Here is a 27,217-nt window from a genome sequence, read left to right as displayed (position 1 = left end):
TGTGGCCAGCGTTCCATTGGAGGATCACACATAATGGAGCTATACAGTGCTTCAGGACCTTCTATCTAGTGGCTATCACTTCAAGGCAGCACTGGGTAGGAAATCATGCCTGTGTTCTACAGAGGTACCTTCCAGCAATATAGTAAGTCATCTCTCTTTGTTATTTCTGACTATAGATATAAGGAATCAAAAAACTCTGACTGGACCGTGTAAGGCATACATTTCACAACTTTTGAGGACATGACTCTTACTTGAAAAGTCATCCCCAGAGAACTTGGAAGTCACTGACACCTCAAGCTGGATGATCAAGCAATGTATTTGGACATCCAGAGGTATTAGTTTGAAGACCTATGCAAAGAAGATCATTATCCTCTTTGGGAACGTGGAGGAAAGGGTCACAGTGAAACAGGCACAGACCTTGGCACAGTGCAAGGAATCAAACGTTGCACAGACAAATGCCCAGTTGACTCTTCTGTCTTCCTCACTGGAAGCCAGACCTTTGTCATTCCTCTGCCTGAGCATCTCTTTCGTGGGCCAAGGAGCATCTGTACTTAAGTGACACAGAAACAATCCCTGCCATTCCTTGTCATCTGGGGAATCTCCTCTGATCTGTTCCTTCCCTTCCAAATGTGATCCTGGAGACTACAACAGTTGAAGATTCAGGTCTTGCTTTCATTTCACTTAAAAGTATAAAAAAATACCTACGCATACACTTGAAGGAAACCTGAATTGAGCTTGGTGGGAAGGGAACAAAGCCCCACGGGAGACAATCACATGCAGCCATAAGATGGCAACAATACTCAGGATCAGTTACAGCTCTAGATCAGCTCTTCCAGGGGACATCTGCTCCATACTATCCTTCTGCTATTCTTAGCCTTCTCCTTCATAAATGGTCGTGACTCCAGATGCACCCTTTCACCTCAGAGACCTCCACTACACAGGCACTTTTTGCCAAATATTTTATTCTCAGCGAAGCATCATTGCCTCTAAGGACAGGGACACCATGATCAGAGCAGAAATGGTGCAGGCCTTGGCACCAGGCATGGAACCAAAGTATTCCCCATTCAAAGCCACATTGACCCAACTATTTTTCCGACTCTAAAACTGCTTCAGCCTGTGTACACGCAGTCACACACTTTATCTGCAACATGGACAACATACTACTTCTCGACATATGTTAGACAAGGAAAAAAAAAGGGCATATCATTCACTGACGTTTTATTGAAAGAGAAATATATCAAAGTATTTCTCTCCACAGATGGAAACATTCAAAGTCTTTAAGGAAACTGCTTCCCAAGTCCCACAAGTCTAAAAAATCGAATGCATTCTGGTCTTCAGAGCAGAGTGAAGGCGGAGTGTTCCTCTGGCTGTCTTTGTTCTACCGCATAGCAAGTAGAATTATCCGTGTTAATTTGACCCCAAAGTAAATCTTAGTCTTATTATTTTTCAGAAGCACAACTGTTCCACGAAGTAAAGAGATTGTTCTTGCAGTCCTCCTTGAATGAAATCTCCCTTATCTTTGCAACATGTCACGATCATCTAAACCGAACATTGATTTATAATTTCTGTTGTCATTTCTAAATCAATAACCTATATGAAACACTTCTCCATATACTTCCCACACGATATCGGAGATGAGTTTCAAAAGGAATTGCTTCCTCACTACTAGTGTGCAGAGAAGAGCTAGCAGCTCCCCTCAGCTCTCTGAACAGTTTGTGCTCCACAGCCCTGTTACTGAGAAAACCAGTCTGGGCACTCACCAATGATCATTTTACCCCACTATAATGCAGTTTTGGGCAAGAGAATAGCTGAAGATTCTTGTCTAAGTTGTATTCACTTAAACGGATTTCCAGCAATATAACTACCCATTCACCAGAAGAAAACCCCACGGCTTTCACTGTGAAGGTGCCCATGGGAGATGTAAACACCAATGTACATGCACATATAGGAAAAGAGCACTTGAAATTGGTTTTCAGACACATGCAGGTACTTTCATTTGAGAAAAAGACAAAGAAAAAGAAAGAAATATTTCCAGCATCAAGGATCAGTCTTAGTTTCTTGATTCTGTCATGCAGAATCTTTGGATCTCATTCTATACAGTAAGTATTCACATTCATGGCTAAGAGTTCTTTTTGCACATCTAGCCTTATGCAATGCAGAACATCACACAGACAGGCAGGCCCTCTGTAGCCAGTCTTCCTAGAGATGAGAACATCCCTCAGAAAGCTGGAATTGGCCTGAAGCACTCCACACAATCTTGTATCATGTTCCTCTGTATCACCGGTGTCCCACTGGAGGATGAGACATAATGTGGGTGTGCAGTCCTTCAGGACCTCCTGCTATCACTTAAAGGCAGCAATGGGTAGGAAATTGTGCCTGTCTCCTCCACAGTTTCCTTCCTGCAAAGCAGTAGCTTGTCTCACTCAGTTATTTCTGATTCTAAGCATAAGGAAACAAAAAACTCCAACAGATCTATGTTAGGTAAACATTTCAGACATTATGCAGACATGGCTCTTCCTGGAGAAGTCATTCCCAGAGCACTTGGAAGTCACTGACAACTCAAGCTTAATTCTTATGCAGCACGCTTGGACATCCAGGGGTATTGGTTTGAAGACACATGCAGAGAAGAATGTCATCCCCTTTGGGGACATAGAGGAAAAGGTCATAGTGAAATGGGCACAAACCTTGACACATTGCAAGGAATCAAATGTTGCGCAGCCAAATGCCCTGCTGACTCTTCCGTCTTCCTTGCTGGAATCCAGACTTTTGCCATTCCCCTGCTTGAGCACTTCTTTCTTGGGCCAAGGAGCAAGAAAAACCATATCTAAACTTTGGTCAACTAACACAAGCAGGGATTTGAACAACTGTACAAAAGTGACAAAGAAACTATTTAAGACATTTCTTGTCATCTGGGAAGTCTCCTTTGACTGGTTCCTTCCCTTACAAATGTGATCCTGGTGACTGCACCACTTGAATATTCTGGTCTTGCTTTCATTTTACTTCAATTTCCAACAAAATATTTATGAATACACCTGAAGAAAACCCAATGGCACTTATGGGAAGGGAACAAAGCACCATGGGAGACAAGAACATAGGTGGACATGCAGGCATAAGATGATGACACTGCTTGGGATCAGTTAGAGCTCTAGATCAGTGCTTCCAGAGGACACCTACTCCCACAACACCCTTGTGCTCTTCTTTGCCTTCACCTTCATAAATGGTGGTGACTCCAGATGCACCCTTTCACCTCTTTCCCCTACATAGTCACTTTTTGCCAACTACTTTATTCTCAGGGGAACATCATTGCCTCTAAGGACAGAGACACCATGATCAGAACAGAAATGACACAGCCCTTGGCATCAGGTATGAAACAAAAGCATTCCCCATCCAAAGACACACTGACCCAACTATTTTCCAGGCTCTAAGCCTGCTTCTCAGCCTCTGTACTCTGCAGTCACAGTCTTTGTCTGCATCACGGGCAACATCCTACTCCTCAGCATTGGTGAGAGAAGAAAGAAAAGGGCATATAATTCTCTGACGTTTTACTGAAAGAGAAATATATCACAGTAGTTCTATCCACTGGATTACACATTCAGGGTCTGGAAGGAAACTGCTCCCCTAGTCCCACCATTCTAATAGATCTTCCAATCTTTTTAGGGGTCTCTGCCAAATTCAGGCGCAGTTTAGACACTGGCAGCAAACAAGGCAAAAATGTGAAAACTACACAACTGAAGGATTTCACTGTCACTCTACAGGTGTTCTTTTTTTGATCTGTCCCAACATTATGTAGAATGAAATACAAGGGATGTACTTGCAACACTCAGGAAGACTATAAAGATGTTGTGAGGCTGTGCATAGAGTAAATTAGAAGGGCTAAAGCCCAGCTGGAGCTCAAGATGGCTACAAGACAAGGAAATTTTTTTTATACATACATAAACAAGAAAAAGAGGACTAAGGAGAATCTCTATCTCTTTTTGGAATTGAGGGGATATATTGACAAGAGGTGAGCTCCTTAATGCCTTTTTGGCTTCAGTCTTCAGAAGCAAGACCAATTTTTCTCTGGGTATCCCGTCCCCTGACCACCTGGTAGATAAGAACAGAGAGCAGAATGAAGCCCTCATAATCCACAAGGAAATGGTCAGTGAGCTGCTAAACTACTTAGACATATGCAAGTCTATGGGGCCAGAAGGAATCCATCTGGGGGTTCAGAGGGAGCTGGTGAAAGTGCTTACCAAGCCACTTTCCATCATTTATCAGCAGTCCTGGCTATCTGGAGAGGTCCCTGTCGACTGGTGGCTAGCAAATGTGATGCCCATCTACAAGAAGGGCCAGAAGCACAATCCAGGAAACTACAGGCCTGTCAGTGCTGGGGAAGTTCATGGAGCAGAATATCTTTAGTGCCATCAAATGGCCCTTAGAGGGCAACCAGGTGGTCAGGCTAGGTCAACGGGGCTTAATGAAAGATGGGTCCTCCTTCACAAATCCGATCTTCTTCTGTTCAAGGTGATGTGCCAAGTGGATTAGAGAAAGGCTGTGGATTTGGTCTACCTTGACTTCAGTAAGGCTTTTGAACACTCATTCCCACAGCATTCTCCTGCAGAAACTGTCTGCTCATGGCTCGGGCGGGTGTACACTTCATTGGCTTAAAAGCTGTCTGGGTGGCCAGGCACAAAGAGTCGTGGTGAATGGCGTTAAATCCAGATGAAGTCTGGTCACAAGTGCTATTGCCCAGTGCTCAGTATAGGGGACAATTCTCTTCAATATCTTTATCAAAATCTGGATGAAGGGATTGAGTGCACCCTCTGTACGTTTTCGGATGACAGCAAGTTAGGCTTGAGCGTAGATCTGCTCAAGGGTAGGAAGACTCTGCAGAGGGATCTGGATAGGCTGGACCAATGGGCCGATGCCAGCAGTATGTGGTTCAATAAGTCTAAGTGACAGGTCCTGTACTCGGGTTCAGACAACCCCATGCAACACTATAGGCTGGAGGAAGAGTGGCTGGAAAGCTGCCCAGTGGACAGGGGAGGTATTGGTCAATAGCCAGTTGAATATGAAGCCAGCAGTGTGCTCAGGTGGCCAAGAGGGCCAAGAGCATTCTGGCTTACATCAGAAATATTCTGGCCAGCAGGACTAGGGAAGTGATTGTCCCTCAGTACCCACCTCTGTTGAGGTAGCACCTCGAATACTGTGTTCAGTTTTGGACCCCTCACTACAGAAACGCTATCGAGTTCCTGAAGCAGGTCCAAAGGTGGGTAACAGAGCTGCTGAGGGTTTTAGAGAACAAATCGTATGAGGAGTCGCTGAGGAAGGTGGGGTTGCATGGACTGGAGAAAAGGGGACTCAGAGTAGACCCTATAATGATCTACAATTACCTTAAAGGATGCTACAGCAAAGTGGGGTGGCCCTCTTCTCCCAAGCACCAAGCAACAAGATGAGTGGAGATGGCCTGAAATTGCACCAGAGGACGTTCAGGTTGCATATTAGGAAAGATTTCTTCCCTGAAAGGGTTGTGAAGTATACAAACAGGCTGCCCAGGGAAGTTGTTTAGCCACCATCCTTGGAGATCTTAAAAAGCATGTAGATGTAGACCTCAGTGACATCCTATAATGGTGGACTTCGCAGTGCTAGGTTAAAGGTTGGGCTAGATGATCTAAGAGGTCTTTTCCAACCAAAAGGATTCCAGGATTCTATGAACATGGCTGTTGTCACAGCACATGTCTGCTAGCAAAGCCACTTCCAGCTGCATTCTTGAGAGGTCAGTGTTCAAAGGCTCCTCTTTCCACCAAGAGACCTTCACACATGAAGAATTCCCAAACTACTTCCAACTGTTGTAATTGTCTTCCCTCTTCATAACAGACAAAAGGATGTCATCAAACGACAAATTGCCCAGCCCCTTTCTTCACAATGTCCACAAGGACTACACCATGGACAACTCTAAAGACAATTTTTTTTTTCACCACATTAATGTGACCTAGTAAAAACATTGTGAAGAGAATAAATGATATGCAGCTGGGTTATACACATGGATATTTTTCAGTATTCATAGTAGTAGAGCATGTACGGAGAATTCATTCCCCAGAAGGCTCTTCCAAAGATCTCAAAAAAGCTCAATAATATTTCTTGCACAAAACATATTGAACAGACAGACTTGAAAGTGTGTAAATCACAGCAATGCATGGAATTAAATAACTAAAACAATCAGAGAAAACAGCATCTGTCCTTCTACAGCCCCTCACACAATATTCTCCGAACACATCACCTTAAACCTTTCACAACCTCAGTGCTTTTCTTTCACCCTCAGAATTTCCAAACACATCTCACCAAGGGAAATGTTGAACAGACTGTTTCCCAATACAACTCACTGCACACAACCACACCATCAAGGTATACCAAAAAGGGAGGTACATTTCTCTGCAAGTTTCTAAAGCATACTAAAGAGATAAGGGGAAAGACAGAGAGGATTCATTCTCCAAGAGAGACTGGGTCATTGTAAATATATTTGTATGGGAATGTCCCTCTCCTTTAAGAGCGTGCGCTGCTCCACACAGACATGCCTCTTCTACTAACATCATATTTACATTCACTCCCCAGACAAAAGAAATGGAAGAGAAAACACTAGTACCCTCACATCTCCAGCTTTCCACACCAGCTCTAACTCTTGAAGTACTCAGCTGGTGGTTTACACGAGGAAGGCCCATGAACACATAACACATTCCTCAACAAGTCTATGCTGCTGCTGATCACTCCTCCTACACACCTACACAAAAGACCAGGAAAACATAAAATCAGAGAAGCAGCACAAGGAAGCACCTAAAGAGAAAGTGTGGTAGAGGAACTCACCAGGAGGCTGTCACAGACTTCTCTGCAGGCACCAAATTTCCTCTCTAAGGGACCTGGAAGTCAAGGAGGTCTTTCTTGCAACTATGCACTAGGGGACTTCATTGTAAGAACAGTGCATCACCTCTCATCATTGTTTCTACAATGTGGTCCGCTTATCTCCAACGAATACGAAACTGTAAAGGCCTTAACATGGGACCCTTTCTCATGCTATGTCTTGTGAGCAATTAAGAGAGATTCAGTTTTAGCTTGTGTTTCATTTTTGTCACACATAATATTCTATCTTCTCTTACCCATGTCAGGCGCTGGCAAATGTATTCCATTCAGTGACCTTTAAAGGACACGTAACACAGCTGTAAATATTCAAGCTGTATGGAATACAGCTATCCCAACCCCACAATTATTTCAGATCTTCCAATCTCTTAAACATTCTCTGTCACACTGAGGCCTAGCTTAGAGTATAACAGTGAACAAGGCAAAAATAGGAAAACTACAGTAAAACTTCTGTTAGCAAAGACACTTCCAGAGACATTCCAAGATGACAATGTTCAAAGAGTGTGATGAGAAATCAAAGCCTCCAAGGCCACTACACACATGAAGAATTCCCAGACTACTCCCAATGTTATCATTGCCTTCCCTCTTCATCACAGCCAGAAGGACATCATCAAAAGACCAATTGGCCAGCCCTTTTCTCCACAACGGGCACAAAGACTACACTGTGGAGAGCTCCAAAGACAATTTTATTTTCACCACATTATCACGATATAATAATAAACACTGTGAAGAGAATAAATGATATGCAGCTAAAGGGACATTTCTGAGTATTCAGAGTAGAAGGGCATGTAAGGTAGATAGCAGGGAATGAATTCCCCAGAAGGTCTTCCTGAAGCTTCCACCATAAGGAGAATAGCAATTCTAATGCTAAATCTATTCATCAGGAAGTTTTCAAAGTGCGTGAACCACCTGAACTGAACCTGAACAACCTGACTGTCCTGGTTCCAGTTAGGACAGAGTTAATTTTTCCTCATAGTAGCTGGTAGGGTGCTATGTTTTGGATTAGGATGAGAAGAGCGCTGATAACATGCTGATGTTTTAATTGTTGCAGAGCAGTGTTTACACCAGGCCAAGGACTTTTCAGCTTCTCGCTCTGTCCTGCCAGCGAGCAGGCTAGGGGTGCAGCAGGAGCTGGGAGGGGACAGACCCAGGACAGCTGACCCAAACTGGCCAAAGGGGTATTCCATACCATCTGACGTCATGCTAAACAATATATAGGGGTGGCTGGCCGGGGTGGGGGGTCGGCTGCTCGGGGATAGGCTGGGCATCGGTCAGCGGGTGGTGAGCAATTGCATTGTGCATCACTTGTTTTTTACACATTATTATTATTAATACTATTATCATTATCACTATTATTATTATTGTTATTATTATATTCCTGTCTTAATAAACTGTCTTTATCTCAACTCACAGGCTTCACTTTCCCGTTTCTCTCCCCCATCCCAGAGAGGGAGGGGGGAGGGTGAGCGAACAGCTGTGTGGTGTTTAGCTGCCAGCCGGGTTAAACCACAACACTGACAATGGGAGAGAAACGTCTGTTTTCCGCAACACCTCAAAAAGTGTTTACTTACCGTTTCCTCTCAAACCTTCCAGAACCTCAATATATTTTTTTCACCATCTGAATTTCCAAACACATCTCAACAAAGGAAAAATAAGCAGACCATTTCCCAATACCACTCACTGTGCACAAACACACCATCAAGGTATACCAAGAAGGGAGGTGCATTTCTTCACAGTTTTCTAAAACACACCAAGGGTCTAAGAGGAAAGAGAGAGGAGACATCCTCCAGCAGAAACTGAGTTATTGGGATTGTCTTTGGGGGGGGGGATCTCCCCCTCCTTTAAGCATAAGCACTGCTCCACAAATACACGCCTCTTCCACTAACATCATGTTTACATCCATTCCCGACGAAACAAAATAAGAAGAGAACGCAAAAGTATACTCACATCTCCAGCCTTCCATACCTGCTCTAACTCTGATGAAATACCATCTAGTGGTTTACATGAGCAAAACCCATGAACACATAGCACATTCCTCAACACAGCTATGCTGCTACTGATAACTCAACCTACACACAGACAAAAGGCCAAAAAAGATAAAACCAGAGAAACATCACAAGGAAGCATTCAAAACAAAAATGTGGTAGAGAAAATCACTGAGCATGTGGCACAGTCTTCTCTCTGCACAGGAAAGTTCCTCCCTAGATCACCAAGAAATGACTGAGGTCTTAAGCTGCAAGCAAAGCCCTAGAATGTTCATCTGGACTTCATTCTAAGAAATGTTCATCCGCTCTCTTCTGTTTTTCCATTTTGTGTTCATCTCATCTTGAAAGAATATAAAACTGTACATGTAAAGGCCTTAGTATGGGACCCTTTCTCATGCTAAGTCTTGCGAACAATAAACACAGATTCAGTCTGACCTTCTGTTTCGCTTCCTTTATACACAAATATTTGTCTCCAGGTGGCTGATAGGACCTTCTCAAGGGTGATCAGGATTTGCTGCAATACTAACTTTGTATTTGCAAATGTAAAAGGCATATCCAGGAACGGGAAATATGAAGCACAGCCTTCCTGCAAACAAAGACCTGAACATGGAATTATAACAAGGGAGAAACACTATACCCTAATGCAGGTAGGGGTTGATTAATGAGGATTGTCACAGGTATCAGAAACCATTATACTCAGACATCATAGCTCTACATACACAGTTTATGTGCAGAACATTTTGGTAGCAGAGGATTAGCATTGCCTTTCAGGATAGTGAATCCAGGATAAATTGGTGCACAAATGCTAAAGAAATTGGCATTCACAATGAAATCCACTGCCCAAACAATATCATTGCTGACACACCTGTTTTCTGCATTCAGAGCCAACCAGTCACCCTCATTCCTCTGCATTCACAGCAGTTGCACCGCTCTCAATAACCAAATTCTGGCCGTATGTCAGCCACTGATAAGGGCTTATCATTCAGGGGCATTTTAAGGGAACATAAGGCTATCAAAGACTTTCACCTCAGAGCAGTAAACTTTCAAGGTATGTATGCGAACAGCTTCCCCAAGTCCAAAAACTGATAACAAATCTTCCAGTCTTTTAATGGTTCTCTGCCACACTGAGGCCTACTTTTGACATTGACAACAAATAAGGCAAAAATGCAAAAACTGCAGGACAAGAAAAGAACATCACTCTCACTCTTCAAATCCCATTCCACAATCTCACCAAATACTATGCAACACAAATTCAAGTGATGAAGCCATAACAAAGCTGCTGCCAAATCTTGTGCCTGCTAGAAAAGCCTGCTACTTTCTTTCCTTTTTTTCTTGTCAATGTTCACATACTCCTCTTTCCTCCAACAGCCCTTCACATACAACACCTCCATGGCAATCTCAAATACAACTTTTATGATTGACTTTAATCTCTATAGCAACCAAATAGAAATCCTAAAAGGACCAGGAACCCTGACCATTTTCCCATCAAGCACATAAAAAGAGAAGCATGGATTGTTACAAAGGTATCTCTTTGCTCAAGCCATCTTCACGCAACAACAGAAAATTTCCATAAAGTATAAGGCAGAGGCAGCCAAATGAAACATGGGGTCCTTAAGATTGTCTTTCAAGACCATTTCAGGCCACTAAACCAGCATGCAGAATACCTCGTTTGCTTTAGCATTTCCTATCAGGACTCACTATTAGTCAGAATAGCAAGTGCTGAATGGGCTAACGGAAAGATAATAAGCTCCTGGTATTCTAATACTGAAAGGAAAACCCACATGATTCATGTCAGGGGAGAAAATGAGCAACCACCTGGCAAGTGAGGAAAAACACATTTTTGTTTTTTGAGAAAATCTAGGTCACAATGTTATAATCAATGGCAGTGAATTAATGAGTATTCACACAGGAATTATAAGCCACTAGACACAGGCATCATCACTCTACACACAGTTTTTTCTGCAAGATATTTTATCATTGGAGAATTAAAGTTGTGCTTCAGGGCAGCACAGCCAGGAGAAAAAGGTGCATAAACAATGGTGGCCTTGACACAAATTATGAAATGAAACATCAGACCAAACAATACCACTGCTGATCCACCTATTTTCCACATTCAAACTCAACCACTCACCATCCTTGCTCTGCATTCACAGCATTCAGTTGCACCACTCACAACATCCAACTCCTAGCCATATTTAGGCTGCTGGCAAGAGCATTTCATCCAGTGACATTTTAAGGAAACATGAGGATATCAAAGACATTGTGCCAACTGCAGGAAATATTCATGCTGTGTATGGAAACAGCTCCCCCAGTCCAACAACTCATAACAGATCTTCCAGTCTTTTCAGGGTTCTCTGGCACATGAGGCCACATTTTGTCATTGACAAAAAATATAGCAAAAATGTGAGAACTGCAGGACAAGAAATGGAATCGAATCTCACACTTCATGCAACATTAACCAAGCCAAATATTTTGCAACACAAATTCAAGTGATGAAGTCTAAAAGGACCTGTTACCCAGACCGTTTTTCCAACACACACACAAAAGCAGCAGCACAGATGCATACAAAGACTTCTTTTTGCTCAACCCGTATTCATGTAGCAACAGAAAAGTTGCTTGGAGTGTGGGGGAGAAGTAGCCAAATGACACATCGGGCCATTAAGATTTTATTTGAAGACAAGCTCGCACTACTCATCAAGCACGTGGGTTATTGGGAGGATACCTCTTAACTTCCTGATAGTCTCAAGTATACATTTACTCAGAAGAGTGAAAAACAAAACGAAAACCTGCATGATATATGCCAGGGAATGAAAGGAACAACCAGCAGATAAGTGGCAAAAAAGTTAGAAGTCCATCTAGAGCAGAATTGCAGGCAAAAGCCCCCTCTCGTCTCCCACCTTCTGCACCAAGTGTAATGCTGGCAGCAGAACCCACGCTTGGCACCTTCGATGAAGGGGGAAAACAACCTGATGTGAAATGAAGCCCTGCCTTACTGAGAAGCAAACCTGCTCACCCAGGAATGAAAGCGGTGAGGTTTCAGAAAAGCAAGGAAAACTGAAGGAAAAAAAAAATAAAATCCTACATTATACGTGTCAGGGGATAAAAGGAAAAAGCACATGGCAAGAGGAAAAAAAATAGGAGTCTATCTAGAGCAGAGCTGAAGACAAAAGCCCACGCTCGTCTCTCACGTTCTACACCAGCTGCAACAGTTACCCACAACCCGTTGCCCAGCGAAGCTGTGTCCTTGTAAAGGAGAAAAAACAAAAACAAAACAAACAAAAAACCAAAACCAAAACAAACAAACAAACAAAAAGCCAAGCCAGAGCAGAGATGGGGGCAAAAACCCCCTCCAGATTGCTGCCTACGCCCCCGACCGCGGGCCAGCCACCCACAATCCAATACCCAACGAAGCTGTGTCTTGCTCAGCAGCAAAACTCCCCGGCCACGAAGGAGAGCGGGGAGGGAAAGGCAAGGAGCAGGAAGGAAGGCAAGCGCCGAGACGGAGGGCGTCGCGGTGTCCGGAGCGACTCACCGGGAGGGCGTCGGGCTGTGCGCCGCGGGCGCCGGCAGCGTCGTCCCCGAGCAGCGGCGCGGCCTTGTCGGGCGGCGGCCGGGCCGGGAGGGTGTTGCAGCAGCTGTCGGCCGCCCAGCGCCGCTGGCTCTTGCGCGAGTCGGCGGTGAGCGACACCTCGTGCGAGTAGGAGTGCAGGAAGGCGCGGACGCCGTCGATGCCCACGAAGTGCGAGGCCGGGACGCCGCGCAAGGCGCCGCTGGCCGGCGGCAGCAGCTGCGAGCGGCGCCAGCGCCGCAGGCGCAGCGCCAGCAGCAGCAGCAGGAAGGCGAGGAAGAGGCAGGACACGGCCGCCACGGCCAGCACCAGCCAGCGCGTCAGGCTGCCGGCGGGCTCGGCCGGCGCCGCCGCGCTGCCCAGCTCCGAGAGCAGCTCGGCCACGCTCTCGGCCAGCACCACCGTCAGCGTGGCCGTGGCCGACAGCGCCGGCCGGCCCTGGTCCTTCACCACCACCACCAGGCTGTGCCTGGGCGCGTCGCGGGCCAGCGGCGAGCGCGCCGTGCGCACCTCGCCGCTGTGCAGCCCCACGCGGAAGAGCCCCGGCTCCGTCGCCTTGGCCAGCTCGTAGGACAGCCACGCGTTCTGCCCCGCGTCCGCGTCCACCGCCACCACCTTGGCCACCAGCGCGCCGGGCTCCGCCGAGCGCGGCGCCAGCTCCACGCCCGTCCAGCCCGCGCCCGGAGCCGCCGCCGCCGCCGCCGCCGGCGGGTACAGCACCTGCGGCGCGTTGTCGTTCTCGTCCACGATCAGCAGCCGCACCGACACGTTGCTGCTCAGCGCCGGCGCGCCGCCGTCCTCCGCCCGCACCCACAGCCCCACCTCGCGCACCTCCTCGTAGTCGAACGAGCGCAGCGCGTACAGCGCGCCCGTCTCCGCCTGCACCGACACGTAGGACGAGAGCGGCGCGCCCCGCACACGCCCCTCCGCCAGCCGGTACCGCACGCGCGCGTTCTGCCCCCAGTCCGCGTCCCACGCGCGCACCGTCAGCACCAGCGCGCCCTCGGCGTTGTTCTCGGACAGACGGGCGCTGTAGCGCGCCTCCGCGAACACCGGCGCGTTGTCGTTCACGTCCAGCACGCGCAGCGCCAGCACCGCGCTGCTCCAAAGCGACGGCGACCCGCCGTCCGCCGCCCGCACCGTCACGTTGTACTCCGACACCTCCTCCCGGTCCAGCTCCCGCGCCGTCACCACGCTGTAGTAGCTGCCCACCGAGCTCCGCAGGCGGAACGGCACGTCGCCGACCAGCGAGCAACGCACCTCGCCGTTGGCGCCCGAGTCCCGGTCCTGCACGTGCAGCAGGGCCACCACCGTCCCCGACGGCGCATCCTCCGAGATCTCGCTCAGCGCCGACCGCACAGAAATCTCGGGCGCGTTGTCGTTCACGTCGATCACCGAGATCGAGACTGTAGCCGTGTCGAAAAGGCCGCCGCCGTCCCGTGACTGCACCTCCAGTTCATAGGAGTCGTCTTCCTCGAAGTCCAGACTCCTCACCAGCCTGATCGATCCCGTCTCGGGATCCAGGTGGAAAATTTCCAATGCCAGTTCCGTCGCTTTCTTAAGCGAGTATTTCACGTTCCCGTTGAGTCCCTCGTCGGCGTCGGTGGCCGTGAGGGTGAGGAGCGTGGAGCCAACGGGCACGTCCTCGGGCACGCGCACCGCGTACACCGCCTGGCTGAACACGGGCGCGTTGTCGTTGGCGTCCAGCACAGACACGCGGATGCGCGCCGTGCCCGTCCGCGCAGGCTCGCCGCCGTCGCTCGCCATCAGCACCAGCTCGTGAAACGCCGCCTCCTCCCGGTCCAGCGCCTTGGCCAGCACCAGCTCGGGACGCTTCTCGCCGTCGGCTCCCGCCTGCACGGACAGCGAGAAGTGCTCGTCGCCGCTCAGCTCGTAGCTCTGCAGGGAATTCACTCCCACGTCCGGGTCGTGAGCCTCAGCCAGGGGAAAGCGCGACCCGAGCGCTGTAGACTCGCTCATTTCCTCTTCCAGATGTACTTCCTTGAAGCTTGGCGCGTTGTCGTTAATGTCTGTGATTTCCACTTCGATCTCGTAAACTTTCATCTCGCCCTCCACGATCACCTCACAGGGCACCACGCATTGCTCCATCAGCCGGCAAAGCTGCTCTCTGTCTAGCCTCTCCGCCGTCACCAGGTGGCCGCTGTTCGCATGCAGAGCGAAATACCGCGTCCTATCTGCCGACACCACTCGGGCGCCGCGGTCGCGGAGCGCCGCCAGCTGCAGCGCCAGGTCCTTGGCCACGTCGCCCACGAAAGAGCCCTTGGGCAGCTCCTCGGGCACCGAGTAGCGCAGCTGCCCCCACGCCGCCTCCCACGCCGCCACCAACACGCAGCACAGCAGCGCTCGCTGCCTCCGGCCACAGCGCCCTTCTCTCGCCGCCCACATCTCCGCCACGGCCCCGCCGCCACCGGACGCCCGCCGACAGCTCCCCGCCGCCGCCCCGACTCTTCGCCTCCGACTCTGGCTCAGTCTCTCGCTCCCGCTTCGGTTCCCGTCCGCGGTTCCGGTCCCTCCGCCTCGCTGCAGCTCGGCTCCGCACCGCGGGGCCGCCCGCAGACCGCCCGGCCGCCGACACAGAGAGCGAGCGAGCGTGCAAGCGAGCCGGGAGCTGCCGCGAGCGAGCGAGCCGGGCCGCAGCGGGCGGGGCTGGCTGCAGCGCTCCGCTCCTTCCTCTCCTCCGTGGTGAACAGCGGCGCCCGCAGCCGCGGCCCGGCACTGCACGCACATCCCTGCTACTGAGCAATCCAGTCCCGGCACTCACCCCTGATCAGTTTGCCCAACTATAAATGCAGTCTTGGAGACCACAACACCTGAAGACCTGGTCTTGCTTCTGTTCACTTAAATCAATTTACAGAATAATGCCTTCTCATACACAAAAAGAAAACCCCATGCATTCACTATGAAGGTAGCAAAGACCTGGCCACACCGGTGTACATAGAGATGTAAGATGAGGGCAGATCTTGGCATCATTTATTAAACACTTCCCAGTACATTCATTTGTCAAAAAGCCAAAGTTAGACTAGGGAATGTCTCCAGCACTAAACATCAGTCATATTTTCCTGATTGTGTAATGCAGAATCAGTGGGTCACGCTCTACATAGTAAGCACTGAAATTTATGGCTAATTGATCTTATTGTGCATCCAGCACTATAGAATGCAGGACATCATACAGGTTGGCAGACCCTCTGTTTTCAGTCCTCCAGGAGATGAGAACATCCCACAGGTAGCTGGCATTGGCCTGAAGTACTCCACACCAGTTTGTACCATATTCCTTTGTAGCCAGCATCCCACTGGAGGATCAGAGGTATTGGAGGTATGCAGTGCTTCAGGACCTCCTGCTATAACTTAAAAGCAGCAATGGGTAGGAAATCATGCCTATCTTCTCCACAGTTTCTTTCCTGCAAAGCAGTAGCATGGCTCTCTGTTTGTTGCTTTTATTGCTTGTTTGGTTGGTTGGTTTTTAATTTTTTGATTCTAGATTCTGGACTTGCTTTCCTTTCTTTTCAGTTGGGACCCTCCCTCATGGGAGACAAGCACACAGGCACAGACGCAGGTGTAAGACAACAACAGTACTTGGGATCAGTTACAGCTCTAGTTCAGCACTTCCAGACGACACCACCCTTCTGCTCTTCTTTGTCTTCACTTCCATAAGTGGTGATGACTCCAGTTGCACCCTTTCTCTTCAGACACCTGCCCTACATAGGCACTTTTTTGCCAAATACTTTATTCTCAGGGAAACACCATTGTCTCTAAGGACAGTGACACCGTGTTCAGAGCAGAAATGGCACAGGCCTTGGCACAAGATTTGAAGCCAAAGCATTCCCCATTCAAAGCCACATTGACCCAACTATTTTCCAAGCTCTAAGCCTGCCTCTTGGCCTCTGTACTCTGCACTCACAGACTTTAACTGCAACATGGACAACATCCTACTTCTTACCTTATGTTAGACAAGACGGGAATATAATTCACTGACATTTTTTTTGACACTATTTTTATTGAAAGAGAAATATATCAAAGTAATTCTCTCCACAGGAGGAAAAACATCCAAGGTCTGGAAGAAAATTGCTCCACCAGTCCCACAATTCTAACTGATCTTCCAGCCTTTTTAGGGTTCTCTGACACACTGACCCCCAGCTGAGACAGCAGCAGGAAATGAGGCAAAAATGGGAAAACAACACAAGGGAAGGATTTCACTGTCACTCTACAGATGTCCTTTTTTGATCTGCCCTAACCATTTCTACAATGAAATTCAAGGGATGCACCTGCAACACTCAGGACTATAAAGATATTGTGAGGCTGTGCAGGGAGAAAATTAGAAGGGCCAAAGCCCAACTGGAGCTCATTATGCCTAATGCTCTTAAAGACAGTAAACATGATTTTATAAATACATAAACAAGAAAAGGAGGACTAAAGAGAATCTCCATCCTTTAATGGATGTGAGGGGAAGCACAGTGACAAGAGATCAGCTCCTTAATGCCTTTTAGGCCTCAGTCTCTAGAAGCAAGACCAATTTTTCTCTGGGTACACCATCCCTGGACCACCTGGTCGATAGGCATGGGGAGCAGAATGAAACTGTCATAATTCATGAGGAAATGGTCACAAACCTGAAAAACTATTTAGACATATGCAAATGTATGGGATGAGAAGAGATCCACCTGAGGGTACTGAGGGAGTTGGTGGAAGTTCTAGCCAAGCCACTTTCCATCATTTATCAGCAGTCCTGTCTAACTAGTGAGGTGCAAGCAAACTGGTGGCAAGCAGTTGAAGGCTGGTCACTAGTGGTGTCCCCAGGGCTCAGAATCGGGGCCAGTTCTCTTCAGTATCTTTATCAAGATCTGGATGAGGGGATTGAGTGCACCCTCACTAAGTTTTCCGATGACACTAAGTTAGGTTAGACATGAGTGTTGATCTGCTCAAGGGTACGAAGGCTCTGCAGAGGGATCTGGATAGGGTCGACCGATGGGCCAAGGCCAGCAGTATGTGGTTCAACAAGGCTAAGTGACAGGTCCTGTACTTGGGTTCAAACAACCCCATGCAGCACTACAGGTTGGGGGAAGACTGCCTGGAAAGCTGCCTGCCTGAAAGGAACCTCTGAGGACTGATTGATAGATGACTGAATATGAACCAGCAATGTGCTCAGGTGTGCAAGAAAGCCAACAGTATCCTGACTTGTATCAGAAATATTCCGGCCAGCAGGGTTAGGTAAGTGATTGTCCCTTTGTACTCATCTCTGGTGAGGCCACACCTCAAATACTGTCTTCAGGTTTGAGCCCCTTGCTACAAGAAAGACATTGAGGTGCTAGAGCATGTCCGAAGAAGGATAAAAGGAGCTCTTGAATAGTTTAGAGAAGTAGACTTACAAGGTGCATCTGAGGGACCTGGGGTTGTTAATCCTGGAAAAAGGGGACTCAGGGCAGACCTTATCATTCTCTACAATTACATTAAAGGGGGCTACAGCAAAGTGGGTATCGTCCTATTTTCCCAAGCACCAAGTTTTAAGATGAGCGGAAATAGGCTCAAGTTGCACCAGGGGAGGTTTAGGTTGGATATTAGGAAAAAATTATTCCCTCAAAGAGTTGTGAAGTACTCAAATAGGCTGCCCAGGGAAGTAGTTGAGTCACCATCCTTGGAGATCTTCAAAAAGTGTGTAGGTGTAGAGCTTAGTGACATGGGTTAATGGTGGACTTTGCATTGCTAGGGTAAAGGTTGGGCATACCATGTGTCTGCCAGCAAGGCCACTTCCAGCTCCATTTGTGAGAGGTCAGTGTTCAAAGGCTCCTCTTTCCACCAAGAGACCTTCACACATGAAGAATTCCCAGACTACTCCCAACTGTTATGATTGCCTTCCTTCTTCACGAAAGCCAAAAAGGACATACATCATTAAAGGATGAATCGCCCAGCACATTTATTCACAATATTCGCAAAAACTACACCATTGACACATCAGAAGACAATTTTTTTTTCCACCACATTATCAGGATGTAATATAATTGCTGTGAAAAAAATAAAAGCTCAATAATGTTCCTCAGTCAAAACCTGATCAGCGCACAGACTTCAAAGTGCGTAAACCACAGATGTGTGTAGAATGAAATAACTAAAACAGAGAAAGGAGCATCTGTCCTTCTAAAGACCCTCACACAAGTTTCCCCCAACCTGATACCTCAAACCTTCCACAAATTCAATGCTTTTCTTTCACCCTCAGAATTTGCAAGCAAATTTCACCAAAGGACAAGTTCAACAGACCATTTCCCAATACCACAAACTGGCACAATCAAGGTATACCAAGAAGGGAGCTACATTTCTTTGCAACTTTCTAAAGACTACTAAAGAGATAAGGGAAAAGACAGAGAGAAGCTGCTCTCCAACAGAGACTGGGTCATTGTAAATATGTTTGTAAGGGAATGTCCCTCTCCTTTAAGAACATGCACTGCTCCACACAGACATGCCTCTCCTACTAAAATCGTATTTACATCCACTCCTCGGAAACAAACATGCATGAGAACACCCTCATATCTCCAGCCTTCTACACAAGCTCCAACTCTGATGAAATACCCAGCTAGTGGCTTACATGAGCAAGGCCCATGAATACATAACACATTCCTCAAGACAGCTATGCTGCTATTGATAACTCAACCTACACAACTAGTCTAAAGATCAGGAAAAAAAAAAAAGACAAGAAGCAAAAGGAAGCGTTTAAAGAGAAAGCTTGGTAGAGAAACTCACTAGGAGGGCGGCATGGTCTTCTCTGCGTGCAAGAAAGTTCCTCCCCAGAGCAGCAAGAAATGACTTGATTCTTAAGCTGCATGCAAGGCTCTGAAGTCTTCTAGACTATACTGTAGGGGACATATTAAGAAAAGTTCATCAGCTCTTATCAGTTTTTCCATGATGTGGCCAGCTCATCTCCAATGAATATGAAACTGTAAATGTAAAGGCTGTACTATGGGGCCTTTTCTCATGACAAGTCTTGTGATCTTGTGGACGTATTCAGTTTCAGCTTCTGTTTTATTTCCCTTATACTCAAAAATTTGTCTCCAGTTGGCTGATAGGAACTTCTCAAGGGAGAGAAGGATTTGCTGCAATACTAATTTGGCATTTTCAAATGAAAAAGCCCTCTCAAAAATGGGAAATATGAAGCACAACCTTCCTGCAAACAAAGGCCTGAAAATGGAATTACAACTAAGGAAAATGCAGATATGGGTGGATTAAGGAGACTTTTCACAGGTAAAAAAAGCCATTATACTCAGACATCATAGCTCTACATACACAGTTTCTGTGCAGAACATTTTAGCATCAGAAGATTAGCATTCCCTTTCAGGACAGCAAAACCAGTATAAAATCATGCATAAATGCCGCAGTAATTGTCAAAATTATGACATCAAATGTAATAGATGCTACAGAAATTGGCATTCACAATGAAATCAAAGCAGTGCCAAAACAAATTAACTGCTGACACATCTATTTCCTAACTTCAGAACCATCCTCTTATTCTCAGTCCTCTACATTCACAGCATACAGTTGTGCCACTGTCAATAACCAACTCCTAATTGTATGTTAGCCACTGATAACGGCTTATCTGTAAGTGACATTTTAAGGAAACATAAGGATATCAACCTTTCATCACACAGCAGTAATCTTTCAAAGTATATAAGAAAAGAGCTTGCCCAATCCAACACTTAATAACAGATCTCCAAGTCTTTTCAGGGTTCTCAGCCACACTGAGTACTACTTTGGACATCGACAGCAAACAAGACAAAAATACAAAAACTGCAGGACATGAAATGGACTTTACTCTTACTCTTCAAACCACATTTTATAACCTACTCAAATATTATGCAACACAAATTCAAGTGAGGAAGCCACAACAAAGCTGTTGCCATAGCATATGCTTCCTAGCAAAGCCTGATCCTTTCTTGAGAAGTCAATGCTCACACACTCCTCTTTTCTCCAACAGCCTTTCACAAACAGCATCTCTATGCAATTTCAACTGCAGATTTTATGAGTCCTGTTCATCTGTATAACAGCCAAACAGATGTCCTAAAAGGATCACTAGTAAACAAGGCCATTATCCCAACCCATGCACAAAAACAGCAGTATAGATGGACACTTAAAAGACATTTCAACCCATGTTAACACTGCAACAGAAAGGCTGCATAGATTGTAGAGGAGAGGCAGCCAAATCAAACACGACACGATTAAGATTCTGCTTAAAGACAACCTCAGACTACTGATCAAGCACATGGGCTATTGGGATGATACATCTTAACCACCTGATACTCTCAAGTGTACATATACTCAGAATAGGTTAAAAAAAAAAAAAAAAAGGAAAACCGGCATGATACATGTCAGGGGATGAAATGAGCAACCACCTGGCGTGGCGGAATGGCCCGTATAGAGCACAACTGAAAACAAAAGACCGACTCATCTCATGCTTTCTTCACCAAGAGTAATGCTGGAAGCAAAGCCCACGCTTGACTTCCCTGAGAGAGGGGCAGCCGGGGCAGCCACCAATAACCCGCTGCCCACTGAAGCTGTGCCTTGCTCAGCAGCAAACCTCCCCGGCCACGAAGTAGAGCGGGGAGGGAAAGGCAAGGAGCAGGAAGGAAGGCAAGCGCCGAGACGGAGGGCGTCGCGGTGTCCGGAGCCACTCACCGGGAGGGCGTCGGGCCGTGCGCCGCGGGCGCCGGCAGCGTCGTCCCCGAGCAGCGGCGCGGCCTTGTCGGGCGGCGGCCGGGCCGGGAGGGTGTTGCAGCAGCTGTCGGCCGCCCAGCGCCGCTGGCTCTTGCGCGAGTCGGCGGTGAGCGACACCTCGTGCGAGTAGGAGTGCAGGAAGGCGCGGACGCCGTCGATGCCCACGAAGTGCGAGGCCGGGACGCCGCGCAAGGCGCCGCTGGCCGGCGGCAGCAGCTGCGAGCGGCGCCAGCGCCGCAGGCGCAGCGCCAGCAGCAGCAGCAGGAAGGCGAGGAAGAGGCAGGACACGGCCGCCACGGCCAGCACCAGCCAGCGCGTCAGGCTGCCGGCGGGCTCGGCCGGCGCCGCCGCGCTGCCCAGCTCCGAGAGCAGCTCGGCCACGCTCTGGGCCAGCACCACCGTCAGCGTGGCCGTGGCCGACAGCGCCGGCCGGCCCTGGTCCTTCACCACCACCACCAGGCTGTGCCTGGGCGCGTCGCGGGCCAGCGGCGAGCGCGCCGTGCGCACCTCGCCGCTGTGCAGCCCCACGCGGAAGAGCCCCGGCTCCGTCGCCTTGGCCAGCTCGTAGGACAGCCACGCGTTCTGCCCCGCGTCCGCGTCCACCGCCACCACCTTGGCCACCAGCGCGCCGGGCTCCGCCGAGCGCGGCGCCAGCTCCACGCCCGTCCAGCCCGCGCCCGGAGCCGCCGCCGCCGCCGGCGGGTACAGCACCTGCGGCGCGTTGTCGTTCTCGTCCACGATCAGCAGCCGCACCGACACGTTGCTGCTCAGCGCCGGCGCGCCGCCGTCCTCCGCCCGCACCCACAGCCCCACCTCGCGCACCTCCTCGTAGTCGAACGAGCGCAGCGCGTACAGCGCGCCCGTCTCCGCCTGCACCGACACGTAGGACGAGAGCGGCGCGCCCCGCACACGCCCCTCCGCCAGCCGGTACCGCACGCGCGCGTTCTGCCCCCAGTCCGCGTCCCACGCCCGCACCGTCAGCACCAGCGCGCCCTCGGCGTTGTTCTCGGACAGACGGGCGCTGTAGCGCGCCTCCGCGAACACCGGCGCGTTGTCGTTCACGTCCAGCACGCGCAGCGCCAGCACCGCGCTGCTCCAAAGCGACGGCGACCCGCCGTCCGCCGCCCGCACCGTCACGTTGTACTCCGACACCTCCTCCCGGTCCAGCTCCCGCGCCGTCACCACGCTGTAGTAGCTGCCCACCGAGCTTCGCAGGCGGAACGGCACGTCCCCGACCAGCGAGCAACGCACCTCGCCGTTGGCGCCCGAGTCCCGGTCCTGCACGTGCAGCAGGGCCACCACCGTCCCCGAAGGCGCGTCCTCCGAGATCTCGCTCAGAGCCGACCGCACCGAAATCTCGGGCGCGTTGTCGTTCACGTCGATCACCGAGATCGAGACTGTAGCCGTGTCGGAAAAGCCACCGCCGTCCTGTGCCTGAACCACCAGTTCGTAGGAGTCGCCTTCCTCGAAGTCCAGGCTCCTCACCAGCCTGACTGATCCCGTCTCGGGATCTACATAGAATTTATCTGTTGTTACTACCGTCACTTTTATTACCGAATACTTAACCTCGCCGTTGAGTCCCTCGTCGGCGTCGGTGGCCGTGAGGGTGAGGAGCGTGGAGCCAACGGGCACGTCCTCGGGCACGCGCACCGCGTACACCGCCTGGCTGAACACGGGCGCGTTGTCGTTGGCGTCCAGCACAGACACGCGGATGCGCGCCGTGCCCGTCCGAGACGGCTCGCCGCCGTCGCTCGCCATCAGCACCAGCTCGTGAAACGCCGCCTCCTCCCGGTCCAGCGCCTTGGCCAGCACCAGCTCGGGACGCTTCTCCCCGTCGGCTCCCGCCTGCACGGACAGCGAGAAGTGCTCGTCGCCGCTCAGCTCGTAGCTCTGCAGGGAATTCACTCCCACGTCCGGGTCGTGAGCCGTGGCCAGAAGGAAGCGCGACCCTGGAGCAGTCATCTCGCTCATTCTCAGTTTCTTTTCTGATTCTCCGAAGCTGGGTATGTTGTCGTTAATGTCCGTGATTTCCACTTCGATCTCGTAAACTTTCATCTCGCCTTCCACGATCACCTCACAGCGCAGTACGCAGCGCTGCACGCCCTCGCACAGCTGCTCTCGGTCTAGCCTCTCCGCCGTCACCAGGTGGCCGCTGTTCGCATGCAGAGCGAAATACCGCGTCCTATCTGCCGACACCACTCGGGCGCCGCGGTCGCGGAGCGCCGCCAGCTGCAGCGCCAGGTCCTTGGCCACGTCGCCCACGAAAGAGCCCTTGGGCAGCTCCTCGGGCACCGAGTAGCGCAGCTGCCCCCACGCCGCCTCCCACGCCGCCACCAACACGCAGCACAGCAGCGCTCGCTGCCTCCGGCCCCAGCGCCCTTCTCTCGCCGCCCACATCTCCGCCACGGCCCCGCCGCCACCGGACGCCCGCCGACAGCTCCCCGCCGCCGCCCCGGCTCTTCGCCTGCGGCTCCGGATCAGACTCTCGCTCCGTCTCTCTCTCCGGCTTACGCTTCGACTCCGGCCTCGCCGTCGCCCGCTCTCGCTGGCCCCTCCGCCTCGCTGTAGCTCGGCTTCGCACCGCAGGGCCGCTCGCAGCCCACCCGGCCGCCGACACAGCGAGCGAATGAGTCGGGTACTGCCGCTGCCGCGGGCGAGCGAGCCGGGCCGCAGCGGGCGGGGCTGGCTGCAGCGCTCCGCTCCTTCCTCTCCTCCGTGGTGAACAGCGGCGCCCGCAGCCGCCGCCCGGCACTGCACGCACGGCTCACACCGAGCGCCGCCGCCCTGCCTCTTCCGCGGAAACCTTCGGCCCCCGCGAACACGGCGCCACGGAACATTCCCCTGCGACAAGGCCCATTGTCGGTGCGTTTGCTTCTGCAACGCCTTCTCTTCTTCGAGGAGAACATCGAATGCGTTCTGGTCTTCATGGCGGTCATGATCAGAATGAAGGTGTAGGGTTCTTCTTGATATCTTAGTTCTACTGCATGGCAGGTAAAATTATTCGTGTTAATTCCACCTCAAAGTAATTATCACCCTTACACCATGTTTGCAGAAGGACAATCACTTCAACGAATTGCAGAGATCCTTCTTGTAGTCCTTCTTGAATTAATGTTTCCTTTTCATTGCAACACTTTGTGTTCATTTAAATCTCACATTCATTTATAATTTGTGCTGTCGTTCCAATGTCAACAGCTGATATAAAACATTTCCCCGTGTAAGGGTGTAGCACCAAGGAATAAACAGGTCCCTTCAGCTCTCTGAGAAGCCTGTGCACTCACTCCACATCCCTGTTATTTAGCAAGCCAGTCTGGGCACTCACCTCTGATCAGTTTCCCCCACTATAAATGCAGTCTTGGAGATCGCAATTGCTGAAGATTCTTGTCTAACTTTCATTCACTTGAACGGATTTCCAGAAAAATGCCTACCCATAAAACGGAAGAAAACCCCAGGACATTCACTTTGAATGCATCAAATGTTTGAACGTATTGAGAATGTACCATACTTTGAATGTACTGAGAACCATGGGACATGTACATGCCAGTGTACACAGAGGTGTAAGATGAGGGCAGAATTTGGCATCAGTTATCAAACACTTCCAATACATTCATTTGAGAAAAAGCCAAAGGAAGACCATGAAATAATTCCACGCTAAACATCAGTTTTCCAGATTCTGTCATGCAGAATCAGTGGATCTTATTCTACACAGTAAGCATTCACATTCATGGTTAATAGTTATTACATCAGTACTTGGGATCAGTCACAGCACTAGATTAGTGCTTTCATGGAACACCTGCTCCCAGAGCACCCTTCTATGCTTCTTTGCCTTCACCTTCATAAATGGTGGTGACTCCAGCTGCACTCTTTCACCTCAGAGACCTCCACTACATAGGCACTTTTTGTCAAATACTTTATTCTCAGGGAAACATCATTGCCTCTAAGGACAGGGACACCATGATCAGAACAGAAATGGCATAGCCCTTGGCATCAGGTATGAAAAAAAAAGCATTCCCCACCCAAAGACACAGTAACCCAACTATTTTCCAGGCTCTAAGCCTGCTTCTCAGCCTCTGTACTCTGCAGTCACAGTCTTTATCTGCATCACGGACAACGTCCTACTCCTCAGCATTGGTGAGGTAAGAAAGAAAAGGGCATATAATTCTCTGACGTTTTACTGAAAGAGAAATATATCACAGTAGTTCTATCCACTGGATTAAACATTCAGGGTCTGGAAGGAAATTGCTCTCCCAGTCGCACCATTCTAACAGATCTTCCAATCTTTTTAGTGGTCTCTGCCACACTCATTTGCAGTTCAGACATTAGCAGCAAACAAGGCAAAAATGTGAAAATTACACAGTGAAGGATTTCACTGTCAATCTACAGATGTTCTTTTTTTTGATCTGCCTCAGCATTATGTAGAATGAAATTCAAGGGATGTACTTCCATTACTCAGAAGATGTTTGAGGGTGTGTGGGGTGAAAGGGCCAAAGCCCAACTGGAGCTCAAGCTGGCTACAGCTCTTAAAGACATCGAAAAAGATTTTATAAATACATAAACAAGAAAAGGAGGACCAAAGAGAATCTCCGTCCTTCACTGGATGTGGAGGGGAAACACAGCGACAAGAGATGATCTTCCTGATGCGTTTTTGGTCTCAGTCTTTAGCAACAAGAGCTATTTTTCCCTGGGTACCCCATCCCCTGACTACCTGGTAAATAGGGACGGGGAGCAGAATGAAGCCCTCATAATCCACAAGGAAATGGTCAGCAACCTGCTAAACTACTTAGACATATGCAAGTCTATGGGGCCAGAAGGGATACACACGAGACTACTGAAGGAGCTGGTGGAAGAGCTCACCAAGCCACTTTCCATCATTTATTTGAAGTCACGGCTCTCTGGAGAGGTCCCAGTTGACTGGTGGCTAGCAAATGTGATGCCCATATACAAGAAGGGCCTGAAGGACAATCCAGGAAACTACAGTCCTGTCAGTGCTGGGGAAGCTCGTGAAGCAGAATAGCTTTAGTGCCATCATGTGGCACTTACCACAGCAACCAGGCGATCAGGCTCAGTCAACGGGCTTAATGAAAGACAGGTCCTCCTTCATGAATCCGATCTCCTTCTGTACAAGGTGACGTGCCAAGTGGATGAGAGAATTGCTGTGGACCTGGTCTATCTTGACTTCATTAAGGCTTTTGAACACTCTTTCCCACAGCATTCTTCTGGAGAAAATGGCTGCTCGTGGCTTGGACAGGTGTGCACTTTACTGGCTTAAAAACTAGTGTGTTAGTCAAGCCCAAAGAGTCGTTGTGAATGGCATTAAATCTAACTGGAGGCCAGTTTCATGTGGTGTCCCCCAGGGCTCAGTACTGGGGCCAGTTCTCTTCAGTCTCATTTGTCTATGATCTGGATGAGGGGATTGAGTGCACACTCAGTACATTTTCAGACAACACCAAGTTAAGCACAAGTGTTGATCTGTTCAAGGGTAGGAAGGCACTGCAGATGGATCTGGATAGGCTGAACCGATAGGATGAGGCCAGCAGTATGTGGTTCAACAAGGTTAAGTGATGAGTCCTTTGTTTGGGTCAGAGCAATTCCATGCAGTGCTACAGGCTGGGGAAGACTGGCTTAAAAGCTGGCTGGCTGAAAGAGATCTCTGAGTATTGGTTGATAGCCAGCTGAATATGAGCCAGCAGTGTGCTCAGGTGGCCAAGAAAGCCAGCAGCATCCTGACTTGTATCAGAAATGGTCTGTCCAGCAGGACTAGGGAAGTGATTGTCCCTCTGTACCCATCTCTGGTGAGGCTGCACCTCAAATGCTGAGTTCAGTTTTAGACCCCTCACTACAGGAAGGTTATTGAGGTGCTGAAGCAGGTCCAAAGAAGGGCAACGGAGCCATTGAAGGGTCTAGAGAACAGGTCTTATTAGGAGTGGCTGATGGAGCTGTGGTTGTCTAGCCTAGAGAAAAGGAGACTCAGGGCAGATCTTATCGTCCTTTACAATTACCTTAAATGGGGCTAAAGCAAAGTGGGGATTGGCGGGTTCTCCCAATGACCATGTGATAAAACAATAGG

The 27,217-nt window shown here is 49.4% G+C and overlaps 3 protein-coding genes across 3 annotated transcripts in view; all 3 read right to left on the bottom strand.

The window, feature by feature from the left end:
- The window catches only part of LOC106034313 (protocadherin gamma-C5-like), a 184,988-nt gene that overhangs the window by 135,778 nt on the left and 21,993 nt on the right, over window positions 1-27,217 (bottom strand). The window lies entirely within an intron of this gene.
- Window positions 12,223-15,207, bottom strand: LOC136786363 (protocadherin gamma-A10-like). Its single transcript, XM_066977053.1, has one exon. It carries the CDS (start codon window positions 15,190-15,192, stop codon window positions 12,238-12,240), a length of 2,955 nt encoding a protein of 984 aa, XP_066833154.1. The 5' UTR covers window positions 15,193-15,207; the 3' UTR covers window positions 12,223-12,237.
- LOC136786367 (protocadherin gamma-A10-like) lies at window positions 20,869-23,646 on the bottom strand. The gene has a single exon (XM_066977068.1). The coding sequence runs from the start codon at window positions 23,548-23,550 to the stop codon at window positions 20,884-20,886; it is 2,667 nt and encodes an 888-aa protein (XP_066833169.1). The 5' UTR covers window positions 23,551-23,646; the 3' UTR covers window positions 20,869-20,883.

This window comes from Anser cygnoides, chromosome 14 (genome assembly GCF_040182565.1).
Source record: "Anser cygnoides isolate HZ-2024a breed goose chromosome 14, Taihu_goose_T2T_genome, whole genome shotgun sequence".
Classification (NCBI taxonomy): Eukaryota; Metazoa; Chordata; class Aves; order Anseriformes; family Anatidae; genus Anser; species Anser cygnoides.
This window is presented reverse-complemented; position numbering and strand designations above follow the sequence as displayed.

Bases quoted from the DNA above. Each gene is read 5' to 3' on its own strand.
- LOC136786363 (XM_066977053.1), bottom strand. From the start codon at position 15,192: ATGTGCGTGCAGTGCCGGGCCGCGGCTGCGGGCGCCGCTGTTCACCAC.
- LOC136786367 (XM_066977068.1), bottom strand. From the start codon at position 23,550: ATGTGGGCGGCGAGAGAAGGGCGCTGGGGCCGGAGGCAGCGAGCGCTG.